The 22,067-nt window shown below is 58.7% G+C and overlaps 3 protein-coding genes across 24 annotated transcripts in view; 2 read left to right on the forward strand and 1 right to left on the reverse strand.

Annotated features, from left to right (window-relative positions):
- Positions 1–4,008, forward strand: part of SCMH1 (Scm polycomb group protein homolog 1) — a 174,321-nt gene extending 170,313 nt beyond the window's left edge. For 16 of the 17 annotated variants that reach the window (XM_047723940.1, XM_047723925.1, XM_047723943.1 and 13 more), the window contains 2 exons: positions 1,728–1,870; positions 2,820–4,008. In XM_047723940.1, coding sequence (XP_047579896.1) covers positions 1,728–1,870; positions 2,820–2,945 — 269 coding nt within the window. In that variant the 3' untranslated portion in view covers positions 2,946–4,008. Of the gene's footprint in view, positions 1–1,708; positions 1,871–2,819 lie in introns of those variants that run through there. The other variant, XM_047723936.1, reaches the window with a different exon arrangement.
- Positions 4,009–8,171: 4,163 nt separating this feature from the next.
- On the forward strand, positions 8,172–17,351 carry SLFNL1 (schlafen like 1). 4 transcript variants are annotated; one of them, XR_007126746.1, is made up of 6 exons: positions 8,174–9,904; positions 11,650–12,120; positions 12,349–12,492; positions 13,089–13,218; positions 14,139–15,682; positions 16,492–17,351. XR_007126746.1 is itself a non-coding variant. In XM_047726665.1 (5 exons), exons 1-4 carry the CDS (start codon positions 9,533–9,535, stop codon positions 13,209–13,211), a joined length of 1,110 nt encoding a protein of 369 aa, XP_047582621.1. In that variant the 5' UTR covers positions 8,174–9,532; the 3' UTR covers positions 13,212–13,218; positions 15,984–17,351. The 4 variants fall into 4 exon arrangements, 3 of the variants coding, with proteins under 3 accessions (XP_047582622.1, XP_047582621.1, XP_047582623.1); XM_047726665.1 differs by lacking the exon at positions 14,139–15,682 and having other exon boundaries at positions 15,984–17,351; XM_047726667.1 differs by lacking the exons at positions 8,174–9,904; positions 14,139–15,682; positions 16,492–17,351 and adding an exon at positions 11,039–11,307 and having other exon boundaries at positions 13,089–13,880.
- CTPS1 (CTP synthase 1) overlaps positions 16,560–22,067 on the reverse strand; it is a 32,069-nt gene continuing 26,561 nt past the window's right edge. For 2 of the 3 annotated variants that reach the window (XM_047726661.1, XM_047726663.1), the window contains exons 14-19: positions 21,248–21,344; positions 20,198–20,253; positions 20,001–20,097; positions 19,185–19,329; positions 18,590–18,685; positions 16,560–17,452 (exon numbers count right to left, since the gene is read on the reverse strand). In XM_047726661.1, coding sequence (XP_047582617.1) covers positions 18,601–18,685; positions 19,185–19,329; positions 20,001–20,097; positions 20,198–20,253; positions 21,248–21,344 — 480 coding nt within the window. In that variant the 3' untranslated portion in view covers positions 16,560–17,452; positions 18,590–18,600. The remainder of the gene's footprint in view (positions 17,453–18,589; positions 18,686–19,184; positions 19,330–20,000; positions 20,098–20,197; positions 20,254–21,247; positions 21,345–22,067) is intronic. The other variant, XM_047726662.1, reaches the window with a different exon arrangement.

A 22,067-nucleotide genomic window follows, 5' to 3' on the forward strand; every position in this document is an offset into this window, starting at 1 on the left:
CCTCACCCCGACACCGGACAGTTGGTGTCTCCACACACCCAGCAGTTGTGCCACACCCCCTGGGGGGCTGACAGCTTAACTCCATCCTGAACCCATCTGGAGACAGCATCCTATCCCACCAGCCTGCCCCCCACCCCATGTCACTTCAGATGGGACAGTCTGTCACCTGGGCTTCTGACTGGCTGGCAGGCAGGGGTTCCCACCATCTCCTCCTCAGGTGCACTCAGGAAAATGGGTACTTACTAGGTTACCAGCTTTTTATGAGAGAATACAAGTCAGGAATGGCCAGTGGAAGAGCTGCCCAGAGCAAGGTCTATGGGAGGGGGCACGCCATGTCTAGGGGTGCCAAGCCCCCCACACCTCTGAGTGCTCACCAACGGGGTGCTCTCCAAACCCCATCCTTTTTTTTTTTTTTTAATGGAACCTTCATTACACAGGCACAATTGATGAAGTCATTGACGACTCTCTCCCAGGAAGATTGGCAACCAGCCCCCATCCTTAAGGGCTTTCTAGAACTCACCTCCTGAACATACTCAGGTGTGGCTGAAAAGGGCTTGTTATAAATAACAAAAGACCCCTTTATGTCTCTCACCATTTAGGAAATTCCAAGAATTTGGGGAGCTCTGTGCCAGAAACAGGACAAAGACTACATATGTATGTTTCTTATTAAAAACCATGATATCACAAGGAAATAGCAGGACAGAAAATAGGAGAATACAGACAATAAACATAAATACATGAAATTATTTTAGATAATGGTATGTGATGGGTAAAGGGGAGAGTAATTAGACTGAGAGTAGCTCTGTGGAGAATGGAGTACTTTTACTAGGAGGTCAGTGAAGGTTTCTGAGGAATTGATATTTGAGATAAATATTGAGAAGGAATCAGATATGCAAAGCCGTGGGGAAAGAACGGAGGAGATTGAAGGTCAAAGAATAAGGCATAGCTTGTTCACGAAGCAGAAAGAAAGCTAGTGTGTCTGGAGATGGCGAGAAAGGGATGGGGATAGGGGGTTAAGATGCGGTCAAAGGTAGAAAAGGCCGGATGATGGGAGAACCTTCTAGACCATGCATGGTAAGGAGTTCAGATTTCAGAGAGCCCAGATCACACAGAGGAAATGGGAGAAACTGGATTTGAGCCAAGAATGAGATAAAAGCTCTAAGCCAAGCCCTGAATTAACACTGAGATTCCTGGCAGCCCAGGCAAAACTGTTTTCTGCCTCTATGCATTATCAGGCTATCCCAAGGTTAGCTACTCCCCAGGCCTTGGATGAGACACAGGGTATCATCCACCACTTCTTTTCTCCCTCGACCCCAAGGATTTGGCTCTAATCTTGCCCATCTCCCAAAGTCTCTCCAGAAATGGTCCCCAGGGCCAAGACAAAAGCAGCCTTACCCCCCAGATCCCCACTGAACCCATGACATCCCCTTACTCGTTGTTACTGCTAACTCAGGTCCAGGCAGAACCACAGCCTTACTGTAAAATTCCTTCTGACCCTCTCCAGAATCAGATCTACTCCTAAAGAACAAAGATTTGCCTTCAGAACAGTCTCAGACCCGCATCCCTTTGTGGAAGAATGCTTCCCTCCCTCAGCCACCGCCAGTTCTCTGCTCTGCCCTGGCAGTTCCAACAGCTTCCCCCTAGGGCCGTGGGGACATGCCAAGGAGAGTGGTAGGTATGACAAACCAGTCCCCACCCGTTATGGCAGGTTCCCTCCTGTCCTACAGGCTCTGACCGCTACCTGGAAAGCCGGGATGCCTCTCGACTGGCTGGCCGGGACCCCTCCTCATGGACAGTGGAGGACGTGATGCAGTTTGTGCGGGAAGCCGACCCTCAGCTTGGACCCCACGCTGACCTCTTTCGCAAACACGTAGGTGCCTCTGCAGGACCTCTCCTGTGTCCACTGGGAGTCTTGCTTCCACAACTTGTAAACTCTTAGAGGTCCGTTTAAACTGAGCACAGGAGACACCCTGAAAACAGAGACAGAATCTTGGGTCTCAGGCAGCCCTCGCTGGGCACCAAATTCAGCCCACTCCTGTAGCATAGGCCTGACTTGGTCACATGCCTGCTGGGTGCATGGCCAGTGGGCTCAGGCCCAGGGGAAGGACTCTCCTCTTTTCCTAGAAGCTCTTGTTCTCCCATTGGCCTGTCTTGGCCTGAGAATCAGGAGCCTCAGCCCAACTTGGAGTCTCCGGCCAGGTGGCTTCCACCTTCCAGCCGCGTCAGCCCCCGTTTTGTCCTTGCTCTTCTGTGAACCTCCAGCATCTCTTCAAGTGACCGTTTGGCTGGGTGACCAGGCACTGCTTCTGACCCCCCTGCAGTGACCATACTCCTGATTTGGGGTGCAAACCCATTTCCCTGCAGCCCCTACTACTTGGTACTGTTCTGCCCTTTGGGTGCTAAGGCTGCCTTTCAAGGATCATTTCAGTCTTTCATGCTGGTGGGTTCAAGGGTGCCCTTGGGTCAAGCCCAAAGATCTCACAGCTGCTCTGAGCCTAGCTCACACAGAGGGGCCCTGACCACTCAGGAAGGAAGACAACTCACAGAGTAACAGTTGATGAGGGCCGGGGGTGGGGGTGCTTACTGGAAGAGATGGAAGGGAGCCGGACCTCAGCGATTGGAGGGTGGGGCCGCGGCGTCAGGCAGCAGGGACAGGAAAGCAGAGGAGCACTGGGAAGGAGCACCTGCTGGGCTCGGTAGTAGGTGTGGGGGTGGGAGGGGCGGAGGCCACAGAAGCTGTGGGGAGTGGGTCGGCTTTAGTGGTGCAGAACTTGCTGGCTGAACCAGCCAGGCCTCTGACAGCCCTCCCTGCCCCCCAGGAGATCGACGGCAAGGCCCTGCTCCTGCTGCGCAGCGACATGATGATGAAGTACATGGGGCTGAAGCTGGGGCCCGCTCTCAAGCTCTCCTTCCACATTGACCGGCTGAAGCAGGGCAAGTTCTGAACCAAGAGAGGCAGCCTGGACACCTGTGGGGTCCGCCACAGGGGGTCAGCATTCTCCCTGGAACAGGGAGCCAAGCAGCCCCCAGCTAGCGCCTCCATGGACTTCAGGGCCGCCTCAGGACTCCAGAGGCTGTGTGAGCCACCGCTGCTCCCCCTCCCTGCCATGATACGTCCTTCCATGAAGGACTGAGGAGGGGAGAGTGTGTGGCCCGGGGCTGGCGCTGCTCTTCCCCTCCGCCCGGCCTCGCCTCTGAGGTCCCTCCGTATTTATTTCTCAAGCCTGGTTGGCCTCTCACTGGGCGTTTAGACTGAACACCTTTCAGGTGATGGAGGAAGGGGCTGACCCCTGAAGCCTCAGAGGATAGGGCCCTGAACTGACACTTGGGCCCAGGCCCCCAGCCACCTGCTGGGCCCGGTGCGGCACCCCACTGCCCCCCAGCACCTGCCACCTCCTCACAAGAGCTTCAGACTCCAAACTCGTGGTGCAAACCTCTACCTTTTTTAAAAAAAGATCTTTTCTTATTGTTTAAATTTATTGTTTCTAGCACTAGGGCAAGCCCCCCAGTACATACTCCTCTCTCTCTAGACACTGGGTTTCGGGAGGAGAGAGTCTGTGCCGCCCTGGTCCCAGAGACATGTAGGCCCTTTACAAGGACATCGCCCGAAGGCACTTTCTCTGTGAGGTGGACAGATCCTTCAAGCCTTGACCATATCACTCAGCATAGGGAGGACAGAGTTCCTGTCACATTCCCCTCTTCCTCCGCTGGGCCTTTTGTCGCTGCAGGCCTCGTCTGTGGGAATGAGTGTCCCCTGTCCCACACTGCCCCCTACCACAGCTCCTTGCCTGGGCCGGGACTGCTGCCGAAGAAGGTTAGGCCCCGTGATTCTCAGCCACGAGGCTATAAGGTGGATGGGAGGAAAGGGTCTGCAGGCTGGAATCTGGTTGTACCCTCACCTGTCCAAACGCTTCCTTTATAAGCAAGTCAGCAGCACAGCTGCCCCCGCTGCCATCTGGACTTCTTTTATGTCAATTTGTTTATAAATAAAAACCAATTTAGATGCCAGTGTGGTTTGAATCAGTCAACAGAGCACTGAACCTCCAGTGGCAGATCACTCCCCCTTTCTTGGCCCTAGTTTCCTCATCCTTAAAGGAGGCATGTAGACAGGGTGATCCCCAGGGGTTCTTCTGATTCCAGCAAACCCTAAAAAGCAGGCTGGCTGCCAGATGCCCACTGGGAAGGCGGTGTGGAGTCTGTTCTCTGCCCTCAGGGGGCAGCGCTCTGGTGCAGCGAGACAGGGAGCGCGGAAGCTGCGTGAAGCCCGAGCAGGAAGCAGTTTTTGGGTCAGCAGCCTCGAGAGCCACCATGGCTGGGTTCATCCTCGTCGCCGTTGTCATGGGGTGAGGAGAGACACGGGCTTGCCCAGCTTGCGCCTACCTGGAGCCAGACATGCCAGGCCAGGGCCCCCAGACTCGTCTCTGCTGGAGGAGGTATGGGGACAGCAGCGGCGTGCAGGAAAATCTGTCATAATGGGCACTCTTGTGTCACCGTGGGCCCCATGAACTACTCCACAGGTATTAGAATCAGCTCATTAAATCTTCACAGCAAACCCATTGGATGGATGAGGACATGTAAGGTCATGGAAGACCTCACAGGAAGCACGAAAGCAGGCATTTGAAGCCAAGTGCTCTGACACCAAGGCCAAGGTGGAAGTTCTAGTCAGACTATTTATGGTGAGGCTTTGGGTGGGTCACTTCCCTTCTTTGGGCCCATGTGGCTCAGAGGGTTTCAGATGAGGAGACTTCTGAGCGTCCCACCAGCTCTTCCCTGGCTGCTGCCACCATGGTCCCTAAGGGATAACGTCCTTTGCACATGACCTCTGTGAGGTTCTCACCACGGCGCCCGTGATGCCGTCTGGGTCAGGGCTGCCCAACCAGAGCAGGGCTCGGTTCTCCACAGATTCCTGGACACTGGGCTGTGATGGGCTGTGCCGATCATTCACAGGACTCCCAAAGAGGGCCTTACGGAACCCTGACAATAAACCTCTGGATGTGATCCTTACCCAAGAGACAACACAGGGCCTGAAGGACCAGCACGCGGGGGCGGCCAGACCTGGCCTGTGGAGCCGGCCAGCATCCCCCTCAGCCACGCCCTCGTCACCAAGAGCATACAGTTTGCCAGCTTGCTTGTGCCGAGTTGTTTATGCGCATTTTCTCAGGCCAGCCTCACCCTAGTGGGAGAACTAAAGCTGGGAGAGAGTTGAGGTACTTGGCCCCAAACTCCATAGCTAATCCGGGGTGCCTGCAACACCCCGCAGGGGGCCTGCTCCCAGATCCTGCTGGCCGTTCAGACTCAAGACTTCCGCAGGCTACCCCGGGGCGGGGGCATTCACTTTGACGGCTGTCAGACAGAAACCCCTGCCCAGTAGACAGCATGAAAAGCCCCCCTCTTCGGTGGGGTAGTCCCTGCAGAGCCCACCGCCATCCATGGGACAGCTCGGGTGCAAGGGGATGGGACATATCAGGGAGCAGTGGGCTTCACCTTGGCTTCGCAGCAGCATGTCCTGAGGGAGCAATAACTCCCTGGTTCGTAGGCGTGATGACTCCGTAGGCGTCGCTTCCGGGTCCCTACAAGGGCCACGCCCCATGGAGCCTGCGCACTAAGGAGGCCCAGAGCTGTGGCTTTTAAGCTGTGCTCCTAGTCCTGATGATTCACAGCTCAGGTTCATCCTCACCATAAGCAACATTGCCTTGAAACACTTGACATTCCACTTTCATCTGTTTTCCAAGGGAACAGAACTAGAAAGGTAACCAAATGTCAGATTCTGTAGGAGGGGAAAGGATTCGTTACCCCTTCACTCTTACTGCCCTGACTCCTGGGGTCAGAACTGAATGTCTTCTCCGGAGGGGGGAAAAAAACTTTTGAAATTATTTCCCACAGCCAAGCCTTCTCATAGTGACCCACAGTCATCCAGAGAAGCTGAAGGGGCCTCTGGCAGGCCCGAGAGCACCAGCCGCGGCGCAGGGGAGACCACTCTGTGAACCCCCACAGTCCAGCCCCCCACAAAATGGGAAGGCATCTGGGACTGGGGGACAGACACCCCCCGGCACCAGCTTCACATGCCCCACCCCCAGTACTGTGACAAGGAGAGGACATTGACTCCAGCGCTGAGAAACATCAGGGAAGCCCGCGTGCTTGAGGAGATGACAGAAGAAGCCCGGCTCTACTTAGGCGCCACCGGCGATCTCTGCAGGCTGTGGCTCTGATGGTCCAGGTGGACATGGTGTCTGTCCTTACACCGATGCCACCATCCCTCCTCAGGAAGAGCTGGAAATTGGCCCCCGGCCTCCTCCCCACAACCAAAACTAAAAACTTGGAGAACCTTCATGCCTTAGCGAGCCCAGACACCCCTCTCCTCACCATCCCTCCTCACCTTTTTGCAGCCTCCTTACCCCGACACCCCAGTCACCCCATTCATCAGGGAGGCTCCACAGCTGGAAACCTGCAGTCCAGGGACCATGACCACCAAGGGTCACAACTCCATTTATGCCCCGCCTGCAACACGAAAGCCACTGAGGGTGCTTCCAGGAGCCCACAGCTGACAAGTCCCAGTGTAAAGACACTAGGCCCAAGACACCTGTGGGTGGCTGGGACTAGACCCTGGCAGAGGTCGGTGGGAATCAACAGGCAGATGCCCATAGGCCAGGGGTGGGCTCAAGACAGGCAGGAGCGCCATGGGGCCCAAATGGCAAAGGCAGCGTCCACACCACTTCGCCCCCAAGTTCCAGAGTTTGCCCTCCTGACCCCTCCCACACGAGGTCTGAGCTCAGTCCCCACCTCTGCCCCAGCACTCTGCTCCTCAGCCGGCCTCCCAGGGCAGTTCTCGCAGATATCCATCCTTGACGTGGTTTCAGGGATTGTGGCCACATGAGGCCACAAAGTGGACATCCCTCTCCTCCCTCCTCTTTGGGTTCGCCTCACATTCTTAACTTTAAGTTCGAGAGTTGTTTCCCTCTGGTGCAAAGCAGAGTTTGTCAGGAAGGTCACAGACATCCAGTGAGGGGATAAAGGGACTGCTTACCCCGTAACACTGAGCCTGTGTCTGCCCCTGCCCAGCGGCCTGTTAGAAAGCCCGATGCCCTAAATAACCCAGTTACACTGCAGTACATTTCAGTATTTGAAATATTATTGTGTAAACGTATTTGGTGCCTTCCAGTGACCGTTTCCACCCCTCCCCACAGAAGGAAGGGGAACTAACGTGCATTTCAACATGTGCTGGTTATAGGTCCCAGGAACACATGCATTTCAGGGGTTTGAGGACAACCCCAATAGGAGTGGGAGGAGTGTGGGCGGTCAGATCAGCCTGAAAAGCCTGGTGCACAAGGCGGCCAGACAGCAAGGCCTCAAGAAGGGAGTCCTGTTCTCTGGGGGTGCTTACATGCCTGGTCTGTCGGGGCCCCTCTCCTGACCTGCCATTTCGGGGCAACTCAGCCCAACTGCACTCCACCTGTCTTCTTGGGCAGCTACAGCCCCCACCTTGGGGTAGTCCTGAGAGCGGCCCGTGATGGCCAGGGCTGGACAGGCCTGAAGAGGGGTGTGGGGAATGCATGGGGAGCTCGCAGCCCTCCTCCTCCTCACTGCCTCTCCCAGAGCTGCACACCCCAGTCCAGGCTCTCTCTGCCTCGTCCCTAAGGGCAACAAAACTCCCTTGGCCTCTGCAGGTTGGCTGCCCAGAGGAGGGGGCAGCCCCCACGGCCCAGCAGCTTCCCCAGCCTGAAGCATCTGCCTCTGCCCTTCCCTCCTCCCTCCCTGCCTCAGGACTTCCAGAAGGACCCGAGCTCCCTGTGTCTGCCTAAGGAAAGCATTTCTCCAAGCCCCCTCCCTGACCCAAGAATGGATTTCTGTGTTAACAAAGGCTGTGTATCACCCATGTGCCCGTCCCTGTCAAGCAGCAGGCGACAGCCCTGTCCTTGAAAAGGGATGGCAGCTCTTGACTGAGCGCTCAGGGCTCCCCTGGCCAGCAACTTCGTCGCGGGCACAGAGCCAGGCCTGCTGCCCGGGGCAGCCCCGAGTCCAGCCGTGTGTGCTCAGATTCATCCTGAGAGTGTCCGGGCTGTCAGTGCTCAGCGGAGCCTAGGTTTGGTGACCGAAGGGGAAGGCGGGGATTTGTGGCACCAGAGGCCTTTCGTGGCCACAGGGGCCAGGAGAGACATTACAGAAGGAGGAAGTGTGTCCTTGGCCCCTGGACTCCGGAGCAGCCCCGAGGGAGCCACACAGCCAAGCTGTAGTGTGTGTCTCTACCTTGGGGTAGGAATAGGAATAGGATTGATTTCCCAGCCCTGGGCCTCAGCCCAGCCAAGAAGGCATTGTTGACTCCCGTGAGATCACAGAGGTGGTTGCACAGGCCCCGCCCACTTCTCCTGCAGCTTTTCTCCTGCTGGGCCCCCAGGGGAACACCCCCCCACCCCTGCTCCAGGGAGCTGCTGGTCAAGGGTCAGGGGTCCGTGGGAGCTGAGGGCTGGCATCTCCCACGCTGTCCCAGCAACCATCAGGATATGAGGGTCACAGGCCTCCCTTTTCCTCCTGTTCCTGCTTGTCCGGAAGGCCCCCACCCTGGCCGCGGTGGTCCCCAGGCCCTGACTATCTCAAGGAGCCAATCTGAAAAGATGCAGGCCGGTGGTCGCTGCCCCACAGAGCGGAGGCCGGGTGTGTGGGGGTGAGTGGAGGGGCCGCTGGTTGCCAAGGGCACACAGTCAGGCATGAGGCCCCCGGCCCGGCGGAAGGGGGCGCACTAAAGGGCCCTGGTTTGGCACTTCCTCACTTCTGCTCTCTGGACTCTGTCTAGACCAGACCATGAGCCTCTTCATATTAGCTGTAGACGTACAAAGGCCATTTTTCTGGGGGAGGGGCCGAAGCCTCCATCTGTCAGGGGGCCTCTGCTCTAAAACCCTCCGGCCCAGCCCTGCCTGGTTCAAAGCCTCCACTAGGCTTGCACCAGCTCGGACTGGGTGAAAAACAGCAGCAGAGTGGCCGCTGCCAGTCCTAAGAGTCCTGGGTGACACCTTCCTCACCAAAGACCCCTAAAAAAGGTTTCCCTGGGGCCTGGAGGCAGCACTCATCTCTGATGGGCAGGAAATCCAAAGCGTTTCCTCTCACCTGTGGACTGGTCAGGCGGGAAGACAGGAGGCCTGAGGCCCAGAAAGGGAAGTGGCAGGGCCCTCAGACCTGAGTCCTGGGCCCCTCTTCCCCTCTTGAGACACATTCCCTTCGGTCTTCCCTTCTGTGGAATGGAGGGGCAGGCCCCCGGGCTCTGTTGTCCACCTCAGCGCTGACTCCCCTCTTCCCTGTCCTAGGCCTTGGGTTAGTGGCAGGCGCCTTTGGCTGGCCCTCTACCCTCCCTCCCTCTCTCTGGCCCTGCCCAGCCCCTGCCCATCTGTGAACCTCCCAGGAGCCTCAGCACCTCCTGAGCCCCCTGGGAGGCCCCGGGAGGAACAGCCGGCCGTGAGGACTCCCAGAAGCCCTTCTGAGGGAGACCTCTCCAGAGACCCCCAGGAAGAGATCCCGCCAAACCCAGGTGCAGGAGCCCCTCATGGAGCCCCCAGGCAAGCAGCCCCCGCAAGAGTCCCCGCCCGAGGACCCAGCCCCTGAGACCACCCCCAGCACGCACATTCTCTACGTGGACCACCTGAACCCCCAGTTCTCGGTACCCGTGCTCGCCTGCCTTCTGCGGGACACGCTGGAGCGGCTGGAGCTGCCAGTGGCGCGCGAGCACATCGAGGTGGTGAGGCGCCCACGGAAGGCCTACGCGCTGGTGCAGGTGACGGCCCACGAGGCCACTCTGGCAGCCCTCCCCTGGCGCCTTCAAGTGGCCCTGGAGGAGCACCAGATCCCCAAGGAGCTGGCGGCCCGCGGGAAGGAGCTGGTGCTGGGTGAGGGCCCAGGGCCCTCGAGCGGCAAGGAGGTAAATGAGGCTGGCCCGGAGCACCCCGGCCAGTGAGCCCCAGAGCCTCAGGGAGCGGGAGCGGGAGAAGCCTGGGCCAGGTTGGCCTGTGCTGGGGGGGCAGGGCAGGGGGCGGAGGTGTGTGTCTGAGGGCTCCGGAACAGATGGGCAGACTGGCCCGCAGCTGCTGACTGCTGTCTGCTCACTCCCAGAAGCAGCTGCCACTTACGGTTCACCTCCAGGCTGGAAGCTTGGGAACGAAGGCCAAAGTGTGGGGCCTCCTCCCTGGGTCCTTCTGAATCCCATCCTCCGGGTCTGGGCCAGCCGGGGCCTTTCCTCCTCAGCCCCCCTCATTCCTGCAGTTGGCAACATCAGTGTCTACTACAGGCCAGGCAGCAAAGCAGAGAGCAAAGGCTTGGCCCTGCCCTTGCAGGGTCCGGCTCTCTGAGCAGAGCCAGGCACAGCCAGTCACTAAGCTGTGGGCTGCGGGGACAACTGCACAGAAGAGCTGAAATCCCAGCTAGGATTTAGGGAGTGGAAGGATGTACTAGACAAGTGGACACGGTGAGGGGGGTGATGGCCCATCTGCAGAAGGGCAAGCCATTTGGGGCCCTGGAGTTCCAGCTGAAGGCTGCTGAGGAGCTAAGGAAAAAAGCTGGGCCAGAGGGCAGGGTCTGGGCCCCCAAGGGCCACAAGACCAAAGCAGAGCAGGGAGGGTGTTGGAGGGGCCAGTGTGGTGGCCTCCATGGGGGATGGGAGGGAGCACCAACTCACTGCCGCTATGGTTGGGCCCTCCATGAGACAGGTGGTCTTGGTTTTCCTTTTCTTTTGGGATGAAAACTCTGTGGTGTTTAAATTGTTGCAGAACTGAGCAGCTCTGTGACTGACATTTCAAGACCTGTGAGCCTGACTTCATGTTTGTGTGACCATTTCCTCATGTTTCTGATAAACTGTCTTCTCTGGGAGGCATGGGGCTGGTAGGGATGGGCCCCTTGCCACCGTGCCTCAGCCCCCATGGCACCCCCAGCCCCCACAGTGCCCCCAGCTGCAGAAGCCACTGCTGGAGACTGGGAGGCAGCAAGGAGCCTGGGACAGCCGCAGAAAGCCCAGTAAGGGGGCAGTGAGAGTCATCCTGTCTCAGGGTCAGTGAGGAGAGTGGATGGGATGGGAGGAACCTGGAGGTGAGGAGGCAGTGATGAGGCCCAGATTCAGCCCCCATGGCCACAAGTCTGCTCACGCTCAAAGCCCAGGAACAGAGCAGAAACCATGGAAGGGGTCTCAGGAGGGCTGGAAGAGGGCTGAGATTCAGGAGGACTGGTCAGTGGTCTAGAAAGCGACAGGGAGGCGTTTCAGGGAGACCAGGCAGGGCATGGGTTTCTGGAATCCCGCCTCATGATTCAGAGACCTGCCACAGGCAACCTCAGGTGCTGAGATACGTCCTGCTGTGATGTGGCCCCGGGACTCAGAGGCCTGTCTGTAACTAAGAGGGAAGACATTGGCCACAGCAGTTGCAGCTCCCAGCCCTGGGAAGGAGAGTGTGTCAGACCCGCCATGCTTCCCACCACCCGGCAGGAGGGAGCAGTGGCGGTTCAAGTCCTTGGCTCGGCGGGTTTACCGCACTGGCCCAGGACGACGGGCAGAATTAGGCCCCTCCCCTGGGCGGGGCATCGGGGTGCCTGGGTGTGTGGGCCCCAGGCGGAAAGAGGTGTCCTGTCCCTCTCGCTGCCAGGCTCCGGGCTTCTGACTCTCGGTCCCCGTCCCGGCAGGAGGAGGATAGCGGTCCAAGTCCCCGCTCCAACCCCAGCCCCGCCCACAGCACCCCAGCGCGGACCCGGCGGGGGTCCCGGGGCCAGCCCGGCGGCACGCGCTCCGACAGCGCCATCGTGCGCCAGGAGATCCAGGGTCAGGAGCGCCTCTTCCAGGGCGCCTTCCTGGGCAATGAGACGCGCAGCGTGGAGTTCAAGCGCGGGGGCGGCGAGTACCTGAGCCTGGCCTTCAAGCACCACCTGCGGCGCTACGTGTGCGCCTTCCTCAACAGCGAGGGCGGCAGCCTGTTCGTGGGCGTCGAGGACAGCGGCTTGGTGCAGGGCGTCCGCTGCGGCCACCGCGATGAGGACCGCGTGCGCCTGCTAGTGGACTCCATCCTGCAGGGCTTCCAGCCCCAGGTCTTCCCCGACGCCTACACGCTCTCCTTCATCCCGGTGGTCAGCGCCTCGGCCGGCAGCACGCCCCTCAAGGTGAGCCGCCGCCGGGACGGTCTCGGGTCTGTCTGGTCCCCCGCACTCAGCGAGGGACGGCCAGCCTCTCCTCGGCCGAGCAGGGATGGGCGGCGCCGGGGGCAGGGGCACTGGGGGGAGCGACCGGAGGAGAGGCGGAAAGCCCCCTCGCCAGGCTGCCCCCAGGAGTGAGTGACGTGGGATGTGGGGGCCACGGTGCCTGCCAGAGCCGCTGTCGCCCTTACCAAGGTGATCCGCCTGAGTGTGCACGCCCCCAGGGCCCAGGCCGAGCCGCAGCTCTATGAGACCGACCAGGGGGAGGTGTTCCTGCGGCGGGACGGGAGCATCCAGGGCCCGCTGTCCGGCCACGCCATCCAGGAGTGGTGCAGGCAGGTGAGTGCCCGGGGCGGGGGCCACTCACTGCGCGGTCGGGGGCATGCCATCAGCTTTCCCCCACGCCCCCCCGCCACGTCCCCACCCCCCGCCGTGCTCCATCACCGGGGAGAACACCCCCGCGGCTGTGTGCCCGCCCCCACCCCACGCGGCTGGAGGACTGGGAGAAGACTGTGTGGAGAAGGTTGAAGACTTTGGGGGGAGCCCCTTATGATGCGGAGGCAATTAGCGCTAGACACGGTCCCAAGAAAAAGCTTCTTCCAGAGCGCCACACCAGGTGGCCCAGAAGCAGGGCAGGGCAAGGACGCTATGAGGCAGCGGCCAACCCGGTCTGCCCCTGGAACTCGAGGAGGCTGCAGAGAATGGGTCAGCCCCGGCTCTGGAATGCAGGCAGGCCTCTGGTCAGCCGGCTTCCCTCAAGACCCGGGGCTGACAGACTTGTCAGGGGTGGCCACACAGCCGGAGGCCTGGCTCCCATTGGCCTCCAGTAGCACCCCCTCCCCAGGCCCTCCTGGGTCTTGTCGTCCTCGGTGGATTGGACCCCGGGCAGAGGGGCGCGGCCCCAGCGTGGACCTCTGCCTCTGTGGCCCCCGCAGAAATGGGCGGCTGAGCTGAACAAGCTGGAGCAGAGACTGAAGGCGCTGACGGCGGAGAAGGAGCAGCTCCAGCAGCAGCTGCAGCAGCCCGCGCCAGTCTCCTGCACCTGCTGCGTCCTGTGAGCGCCCGGTGAGTGTGCGGGCCTGAGGGCTGGCTCCACCCGGCAAACATGGGACCGCCTCTTTTTGAGCCCGAGGTCTCCCTTCAGAGCTGTGTGGGCTGCTGGGAGGCAGATGCGAGCAGCACGTCCGTCCTCGCTCCTTCAACGACTGCTAGTGTGCGGGCTTCGATCCCGAGCAGGCCCTGGTCTATGGAGCCTGATCCCCCAGGAACCTTACTTCCAGAAAGAACTGGTAAAAGCTCGGCCAGAGCCCTCCTAGGGCCGAGCTGTCAGGGACTGCCCTACTTCCTCAGATGCCCATTTTGCCCAGGCTGGGGTCTCTGACCCAGTGGCGAGACAGGCCAGATTGGAATGTGTCCTCTTGGGAAAGCGCTTCTGCAGATGTCCAGACACACTCAGGTCACTGTGGCTATGGGGCAGACAGGCCACCACCCTGCAAACCCCACCCTGGGCTTGCTGGAATTTATGATTGTCAATAAATTACATGCACCTGGGGCAAGGATGGTTCTTTCTAGGCCTCTCGGTCAGCCAGCTGGATGCAGCTGAGTCCTGAGTCCCATGCCCAGCCCATCTCTCTGTCCAGGAGGCTTAGCCAGTCAGAGGTTCCTCCCACCCAGAGCTGTGGGGCCCAGACAGTTGCAATCTGTTCTAGCTCGGCCTTAAAGACCAGGTCCCTTGGGGGCAAACTGCTACCTTTTTTTTTTTTTTTTTTTTAAGATTTTATTTACTTGTCGGAGAGAGAGGAGAGCGAGCGAGCACAGGCAGACAGAATGGCAGGCAGAGGCAGAGGGAGAAGCAGGCTCCCCGCCAAGCAAGGAGCCCGATGTGGGACTCGATCCCAGGACGCTGGGATCATGACCTGAGCCGAAGGCAGCTGCTTAACCAACTGAGCCACCCAGGCGTCCCACATTGCTACCTTTTTGTTCAGTTCTTCGTCTAGGGGACAGAGAAATGGACAGGAAGCAGGAACACTCGGTCATCATCACCCTGACACCGTGTCTCCCCAGCACCCACCAGCACCTGCACAGGGTGTGACCTCCAGCCCAAGCACCCTCCAGCCACTGGTGAGGACTTCTGCTCTGGCCATTCCCCTCATCTCCACCAGCAGAAACAGACACACTCGAGCCAGTGTCTGATCATGCCATGCTGGGCTCAAAGCCCTGCAAGAGCTCCCCATTTCATCAGTGGCAAAGTCTGAACAGCAGCCTACACAGTTCTGCACAACCTGGCCCATCGGACCTCAGCCCCTTCTGCCCCTTGAGTGGGTGTGCCCCGCTACAGTGACCCACTGTCTCCTGGACACACCTGCTTCAGGGCCTTTGCACTGGCTGCTTCCCTACCTGGAAGGCCGCTCCCCCAGAGCTGCAGGATGGTTTCTTCTGGGCTCCACCTCCAAGTGGAGGGGATAGTCAGTTCTCTACCCGCCCTACATCACAGAACACGTCCCTCCCCTACTTTCCTGCTTCCAGCCTCGCCACACTCCGTGGCTTTCCTTGTTGTCCCCTCCCCGCAGTAGAATGCACCCTTCCAGGGGTAGGGATTTGGGTCTATTTTGTTCATTGCTGACGTTCAGAACCTAAAACGCGGCTGGCAGGTCATAGACGCCCTCAGCTAACTGCGGGGAAACAAGTAGGGACACTCAGCTTCGGGTCTGAGCCACTAAAAACCATGGAAGCTGGTCAAACGGGGCATTTCCCGGGAAGGCCCACAACACACCTGCGCAGACCTGCTCTCCCTCGTTGGTCTAGAGGTCCTTGGCCATATCCATGGAGTAGAGGGAGCAGCTCTGGCCCCACGGCCCCTGGTTTGTCAGCGAGGAGACCCCGCCTGTGTGTCTCAGCTGCCCGGCGACTTGCTCATCCCACTTACCCACAAGCTAATAAGGGAGGCCTGTCTTGTGACACGTTACCTATCCAAGTCCTGCTCCTCGTCCACTGGGCCCCTCAGTCACCCAAACAGGGCCCGAACCAAGTTTTCAGAGGCTCCGTGAGAACCGCACAGAGGATGTGCTGCTGAGGAAGTCAGAGGGGGCCAATTGTGGGCAATTTCCATGTGCCCAGCAAAGGCCAGATGCTGGTCTGGGCAGTGTAGTCCTCGGAAGTGCCCTTCCTGGGACACAGCCGATGGCGACAAAGAGCAGCCGTGTTGCTGAGCTGCTCCAGGCTGCTAAGCCTGGCCCAGACCAGCTGGCTTGAAGGGCTCCTGGCCCCCTGCCACAGCCCTCGGGGGGCAGGGCCGCTCAGGCTCTGCCAGCCCAGGAGAGCCAGCAGGGTCCCTTCTCCACAAGGTCATCCAAGTGGCCAGCACTTAGCAACAGGTCAGCTGAGGCCACGGGACATCCGCAAACCATCCCACACACAACCGAATCCTCACCGTCGTATGGAGCGCTGCTGTCACCCTCCTCAGTGTCCTCAGTTTGGGCAATGGCTTGTACAGAAACGATTCAGACTCTGTGACCAGCCAGGAACGGTGGTTAGAACCCACCCCATTAGCCGCATTCCAGGTAGCAAGACAGGCATGAAGAGCCCTGCGAGGGACCCACTTTACTTCAGTCCACAAGAAGCAGAGACAAAGGGGGCTCACTCGCTCTTGCTGGGTCGGGGCGGGCACCCCAGCTTCTGGGCCCCAGTGCAGATGGTGGCTTTGAGCCACGAGCACAGGCACACAGGGAAGCCTGCTTCTTCTCTGGATCCCCCTGACAGGGAAGTTGGGCTAAACGCTGAGAAAAACATTTTTCTCCCCACCCTGGTTTCTCGAATGTCCGTGAGGAAAGGCGGTTGACCATGGACAGACAACCCAGCCGAGCCTCCGCCTCGGACTGAAAGGAGCTGGCTCACGAGGAGGCGAGCTTGGCGGCCAGAGGGTGGGTGGGTGCCCACGGCAGCAACGGGCCCCTCACTCTGGGGAGAAAGCCCTCGGGACGCTGCCCTGGACACACAAGGCTGGGGGATGGGAGGACCAGCGGTGGAGAAAGTGGTCCTGCTGGCTGACAGTGGTCGGTCTGCCACTCCCAGGTCACATGTATGAGGGGCCACATCCATGGCCAGCAGAGGGAGGGACCCCCGTGAATAACATGTGCCACCGCCCCCCCAAGACCAAGCAGCCCCCATGCTTCTTTGTATCTCTAGATGTTGGGAATCTGAATTTGAAGCCTTCAGGGGGAAATTCTGGTTTCCCACGAAAAAGAAAGGCTCCTCTCAGGTTCTGTGCAGACGATCAGCTCATGCCCTTAAGGCCGTCCCACCGAGGACAGCCGGGTGCTGGCCACTGAGGTGACACAGGCACATCCCGGACCGCACGGACATTGCCCACCCGGCTGCGACATCAAGAGCACGACACACAGAGCATGTCTCGTTCTGCGTTATTTATTTCCTTAAGTTAGAGGATACACGGAGTCTCGGCCAGAGGACAGCGGGCCCACGGCAGTGCCTGTGGTGACACCACGGTAAGAAAATAGCTTTTCAGGTTGCATTTCAACTGCAGTAACACCATTCTGGAAGGACACACCGGCCTCGAGCGAAGCGGTCTGTGTAGCAGAGGCTTCGAGAGGCAGTTTCCCCAAAAGATTCTTTGTTCTTTTTTTTTTAAGCAACCCCTTGATACAAGGAGTACTTCCCAACCCGGGGAGGGACGCGCGGCTGAGGACAGGCATTTTGAAACCACACCGCAGAGGGACAGACTAGTCACCATTCACGGGACACCAAACAGACTGTTCCCTTTGGCCACCACATCCCTGCCGCCTGTGGGCAGCGAGGGGCCCTGGGGAGTGGATCCGTGCCGAGGCTGCTGCTGGTCTCACCACTCCTGGTGGCAGGCAGTGCCCTCAGGTTCCCAGCACCAAGCATCGCCGGCACTCACTAAACGACCCCTCCTCACACGCGGTCCATGGGGCACATGTCCTCCAGGAGGAGCGACGGGCTGCACGCTTCAATCCACGATGACGGGAGGTAGTTGGAGATGACCGACGGGCACTCCCCCGGCGTGTGCATCCCCCACCCCCGCCCACAGGCCCCCCTCCCTGGCATGGTGCCACGGGGACCACGTGGGGTATCGACACAGGGCGGCACCGGGTAGGGGCCAGCACACGGGATGGGACATGTGAGTCACAAAGTCTTCCAGATACCTTTCCCCCATAATAAAATAATCTTAATAAAAACATAATTTAAAGGAAGTGTCAAAAGCTGAGTGTAAAATCAAAGCTGTAAACTCTCAAAGTCCGAAGGCTCTCTCGAAGAGTCACGCCTGTTTAGGAAAAGCAAACAACACAGAGCAGTTACAGGAGGTATATGCAAGTGGGGAAGTTAGAGTGTATAGTTGGCTGCGACCACAAACGAGGCCACTTTCCTGGGAACACCAGCAGGAGGACCCGAATAGGATTAGAAGCTAACTTTGTAGTTCCTGCACAATCCTACACTTTCCAGACCATGCAAGGCTTCTTCCCCCACCCTGTTGTTGTCAGTGCACCCAGCATCCTCACAGGGCTCCCGGCAGGGCAAGATTCCAGACTTCACCGACTACCCGGGCCGATGGGAACATTTGCTTTCTCTTCCGGGCGCTTGCTCAGACTAGCAGGCAGCCGGCAGCAACGGGAGAGACGGAGGAGGGCATCCGTGCCCGCACACCGCCATGGCCCTCCTCCAGGCGGGAACCCACATCTCCCACCGGCCTGCTGGGACCCCCACCTATGGGATCACACCACATCCCCGGGTCTCCTTTTGGACCCCAAAGATTGGACCCCCCAACCCTCTCTCGGCACTGGCATCAGCAGGAGGTGAACACAGTTCACTCAGTTATCACAGTCCTACTGAATGTCATTTATGTCAGTGCCCGCAGCCCTGCGCCGCGTCATAACATACAATCATTATTACTGTCAAGACTGACATTCCAAGTTTGCCCGAGAACTGTTTGGAATTTAGGGGATTTCCAGAATAAACAAATCAACACAAGAGCTGTACATTGTGTCAGTTTTAAAGCACTTCCTGATGAAAGCCTGTGTTTCTCCTGCGTTTCTGCAAACATGACCATTTTGTCACACGGGTCGCCACCTTCAAGATCTCAAGTTTACGGCTGCATGAGATAACAGGGTCTGAGAGCCCAGCTCCCCCCAGAGGCAGTCAGACTGGCTCCTGAATGTCGCAATCGGCGACCAGACAACTGCCCCGTGGCTGCTGTCCCCTGCGTCCCGTACTGGAGGTCCCAAGGCCCGGGGACACCGATGTCGTAACTCAGGGCCCAGTCCACTGGGGGCCACACCGACCTTACCACTTACACACTCCGGCACGTAAAATCCTCAACATCAGACTTCCCTGCTATCTTACAATTCTAGCGTATTTGCCATTAAAACACACAAACAAAAATACTAGAACCGAGAAACGCCACTTACGTTCCCATCAGTCGTGATTTATTGACGGGAACTTCAGTTCAGTGATTTCAGAGTCCGGGGAGCTGCTTCCACTCCTGTCACTGTAGGTGTCCCTGTGGAATTCGGATGCTTTATTCATTGTCTCCCACCACAGACCCACTTTCCTTCTCTGTGTTCCTAGCCACCATCACCACAGGACCCTTGTCCGCACACAGCAGGAACAAGAGACGCTATCCTGCCTTATGAACTGAGCATAGAGCCCTAGAGGGATTTTCTTCTTCTAGTTAGAAAGGATATAGGTTCGCTTTATACTTCACTCCTGGAACTCTAACCCCCAGCTCCAAGTGAGGAACTGGCTCCAGAGGAAGGCAGCGGTGAGGCAGGGACACACTGGACCTGTGACCACCAGCCCGTGAAAGCCAGCACCCAACAGACCCAGGGCCCCACTGTCACATACGAGCCTAGGGTCAGGTGCTACAGTGAGGGCTCAGCCCCCACACTGGGGAAGGTCCTGGCACCACACAGGCAGCCTGAGGGGACCCCAGGAAGGAGCGCATGCCCACTGCGACGAGCCAGGGGGCCCCCCGACGGACTAGAGAGGAGTGACCGCACCTGGGCGAGAGCCTGCAGCCCTTCTGGAGGTAATGTGGGAGCCTCCCCACGGAGGCCAGCAGGAGGCCAAAGTACGGAGGTGAAGGCTTGATGGGCCTGGACAGGAACTCAGGGTGGTACTGAACCCCAACAAAAAAGGGATGATCTGAAATAGAAACACAAAAGCAGTACTTTGGTCATATGCATAAAATAAAGAAGAGCAAACCCTGTCACGTGTTTCATGTTTCTACAAACCCTAAAATTCTCTCAAAATAGCATCTTTTTTTTTTTTTTTTTAAAGATTTTTTATTTATTTATTTGACAGAGAGAGAGAGAACACAAGTAGGCAGAGGCAGGCAGAGAGACAGGAGGAAGCAGGCTCCCTGCTGAGCGGAGAGCCCGATGCGGGACTCGATCCCAGGACTCCGAGATCATGACCTGAGCCGAAGGCAGCGGCTTAACCCACTGAGCCACCCAGGCGCCCTCAAAATAGCATCTTAACCAGAACCTGGGTTAAGGCAGCCCCAAAGCTAGGGGGAGGAGATGCCCTTGCCCCGCAAGCTGTCACCCAGCTAGCTGATGGTGCCTCCTCCAGGGTTCCCACCTGGCCAGCCCTGCTCCCCCAGATCAGAAAGAGGGCCCAAAGACCAAGGGCGAGCCCTCATTCTGGAAAATGAGGACCAAGGCCAGAAGTGCAGCGCTGCCCGCAGGAAGAGGGGATCCCAGAGCTCCAGGCTCCTATTCCCCAAGAGCACCCCCAGCAGGGCAGGGCTGCTTCCTCCAGCCACCAGGTCAGCGCTCCCAGCCGCCCTGCTGCACCCCAACAGCTGTGCTCACCCTCCAGCTCCACAATCTCCATCCTCTCGCCCCCAACGTCTTGGCCAACGAACTTCAGGCCCTGCTCCTCCAAACACTTCTTCAGGACTGGATTCACCTGCGGACATGCCAAGAATAAAGCAGATGACCTCCCAGCCTGCTGCGGTTCCAGAGTCGCCAGGAGACAGGGTGAAAGGTCAATGAGCTCAACTCCTCACCTCAAACCTGTGGCGGTGCCTCTCTTCCAGGTAATCTGGATCTCCGTAGAGTTTCCCTGGCAAAAGAAAGCAGACTGATGCAAAGAATTCTGATTGCTTCCCAGTGTATACTGTCCAGTGCCGACGTGGCCCGGCCCCGAGGGCAAGCTCTGGGTTCTCCTGCCAACCACGGCCACTGGCGGCAGCAGCGCAGCACAGACTCGTTCCTGGGCTCTGACTTTTCTGACCATGCCAGGGAAGACCGTCACAGAGACAGATGTTTCCATCCCACCCCTCGCCCCCCCCAGCACACAATTACTGCGGTACAAAGCACCTTCCACTGGAAACTGCCCTGTAAAACCAACCAGGATGCACGGAACAGCTGAACGGAAAAGGACACTTGAAAGCTAGGGAGGTGGCCCACGGGGAGAGCCGTGCAGTTAAGTCACGGTCAGCAGAGCGCCGCGGCCCCCACGCTGCCAGGGGAGGGGGTTCCCCAAGTCTAAAGAACACAGAGCTGGGAGCACTGCACGGTCACCTACTCAACTGACTCAAACAACAAGACACGAGGGGCCCCACTTCTACAAAGAATTTTCCCCAGTGAGCAAGAGAATGAGACTGACCACAAGCATTCTCCTCAGGATTTTCCTGCCCTAACTTTCCCTACGTCTGTAGTACCTATTAGTACCTTCAGAGTAAAACCTATCTAGGTTGGACCGCACAAAACTGCCTTCCTGGGGACAGTGCTGACACTGGCAGTTTAATCTGGTTCACCGGAGCAGCCTAGGGAAAGGCCAGGCTGCGGGAGACTGCGTGTCCTGGCCTCCTCCCGGGGGAGCCCCGGGGCGCCCCCTCCACTGACTACGCAGCCTCCGGCCTAAGAGCCACACTGCTTCTTGGGCTATCCTGGCGCATCCTGAAAGAATGTGAGCAGGAAACAGGAAAAAATTTGAAAGCAAGAACGAAACCCAAAAGGCCAGCCCGGCTCTTCGGAGCCCCAGGAGTAGCCCAGGATAGGCTTTTGGACGTGCCCTGCTGTGCCGCTGGGGGGCAGGGGGTGGCAGCTCTTACTCATGACCGAGTTCTTGGTCTGGAACAGGGTTCTCCTCTTGCCCAGCCTCATGGTTCCGCCCATCTGCCCAGGGTTGTGTTCCGGCATGTCTATGACCTGGAGGTGTTGGGAAACAAGCACGCGCTACCACACGCTGCGTCCGTTAGCAGAAGGGTCGCCAGCGCTGCGGGACGAGGGCCCGTGAGAAGCTCTAACCCTGGCCCTTGCTCAGAGGGGATGGTCACCACTGAGCAACGGCCTCCCTCTCGTCGTTGAGAGCCCGTGCCGGGTAGGGCCTCGAGCCCTTGCCTTTGGCCGGTCATCCTGAGCTGCGGGAACAGCTGCCCCCAGCGCTCTGGGTCACGAGGGCTGCCAGACCCCAGCACGTTCTGGAGACTGACACAGCAGCGTGGATGTGAGACGGGAAAAGCCATGATGTGTGTCTCCCCCACCGGACTGAGGGGCTGCTCAAAGGAAACGGATGCTTCTCAGGGTTTGCCTGGTGCATGTGTGGGCGGCAGAGAGGCAGAGGCCCCGAGCCACGAGAGCCCAGTGCACCGCTCAGTCCCCGGCTCCTCTGAGCACCTCCTGGCCTCAAGGACCGTCTCGGACTCTGCTTTCCCACCACCGAGAGGAGGTGCCCCTCCACCCCTTCACTCCTCTCCTCCTGAGCAAAGTTCAGTTTCAAGTCAACAAGCATACACTGATGCCGTTCAAATGCCCTGGGATCAAGAGCTGGGTCCACCCTGTTTATCACAGCATCTCTGGTATCGAGAACAGACCTGTCACCTCCAGGCAGGAGAGCTGAAGATGAATAAAGGCGCCGTCCCTCCCCAGGAG

This window comes from Lutra lutra, chromosome 4, assembly GCF_902655055.1.
Source record: "Lutra lutra chromosome 4, mLutLut1.2, whole genome shotgun sequence".
NCBI classification, from domain to species: Eukaryota; Metazoa; Chordata; class Mammalia; order Carnivora; family Mustelidae; genus Lutra; species Lutra lutra.

Coding starts and splice junctions, on each gene's coding strand:
- SLFNL1 (XM_047726665.1), top strand. CDS start 9,533: ATGGAGCCCCCAGGCAAGCAGCCCCCGCAAGAGTCCCCGCCCGAGGAC. Junction 12,121..12,348: donor CCGGCAGCACGCCCCTCAAG/GTGAGCCGCCGC, acceptor GCCCTTACCAAG/GTGATCCGCCTGAGTGTGCA. Junction 12,493..13,088: donor TCCAGGAGTGGTGCAGGCAG/GTGAGTGCCCGG, acceptor TGGCCCCCGCAG/AAATGGGCGGCTGAGCTGAA.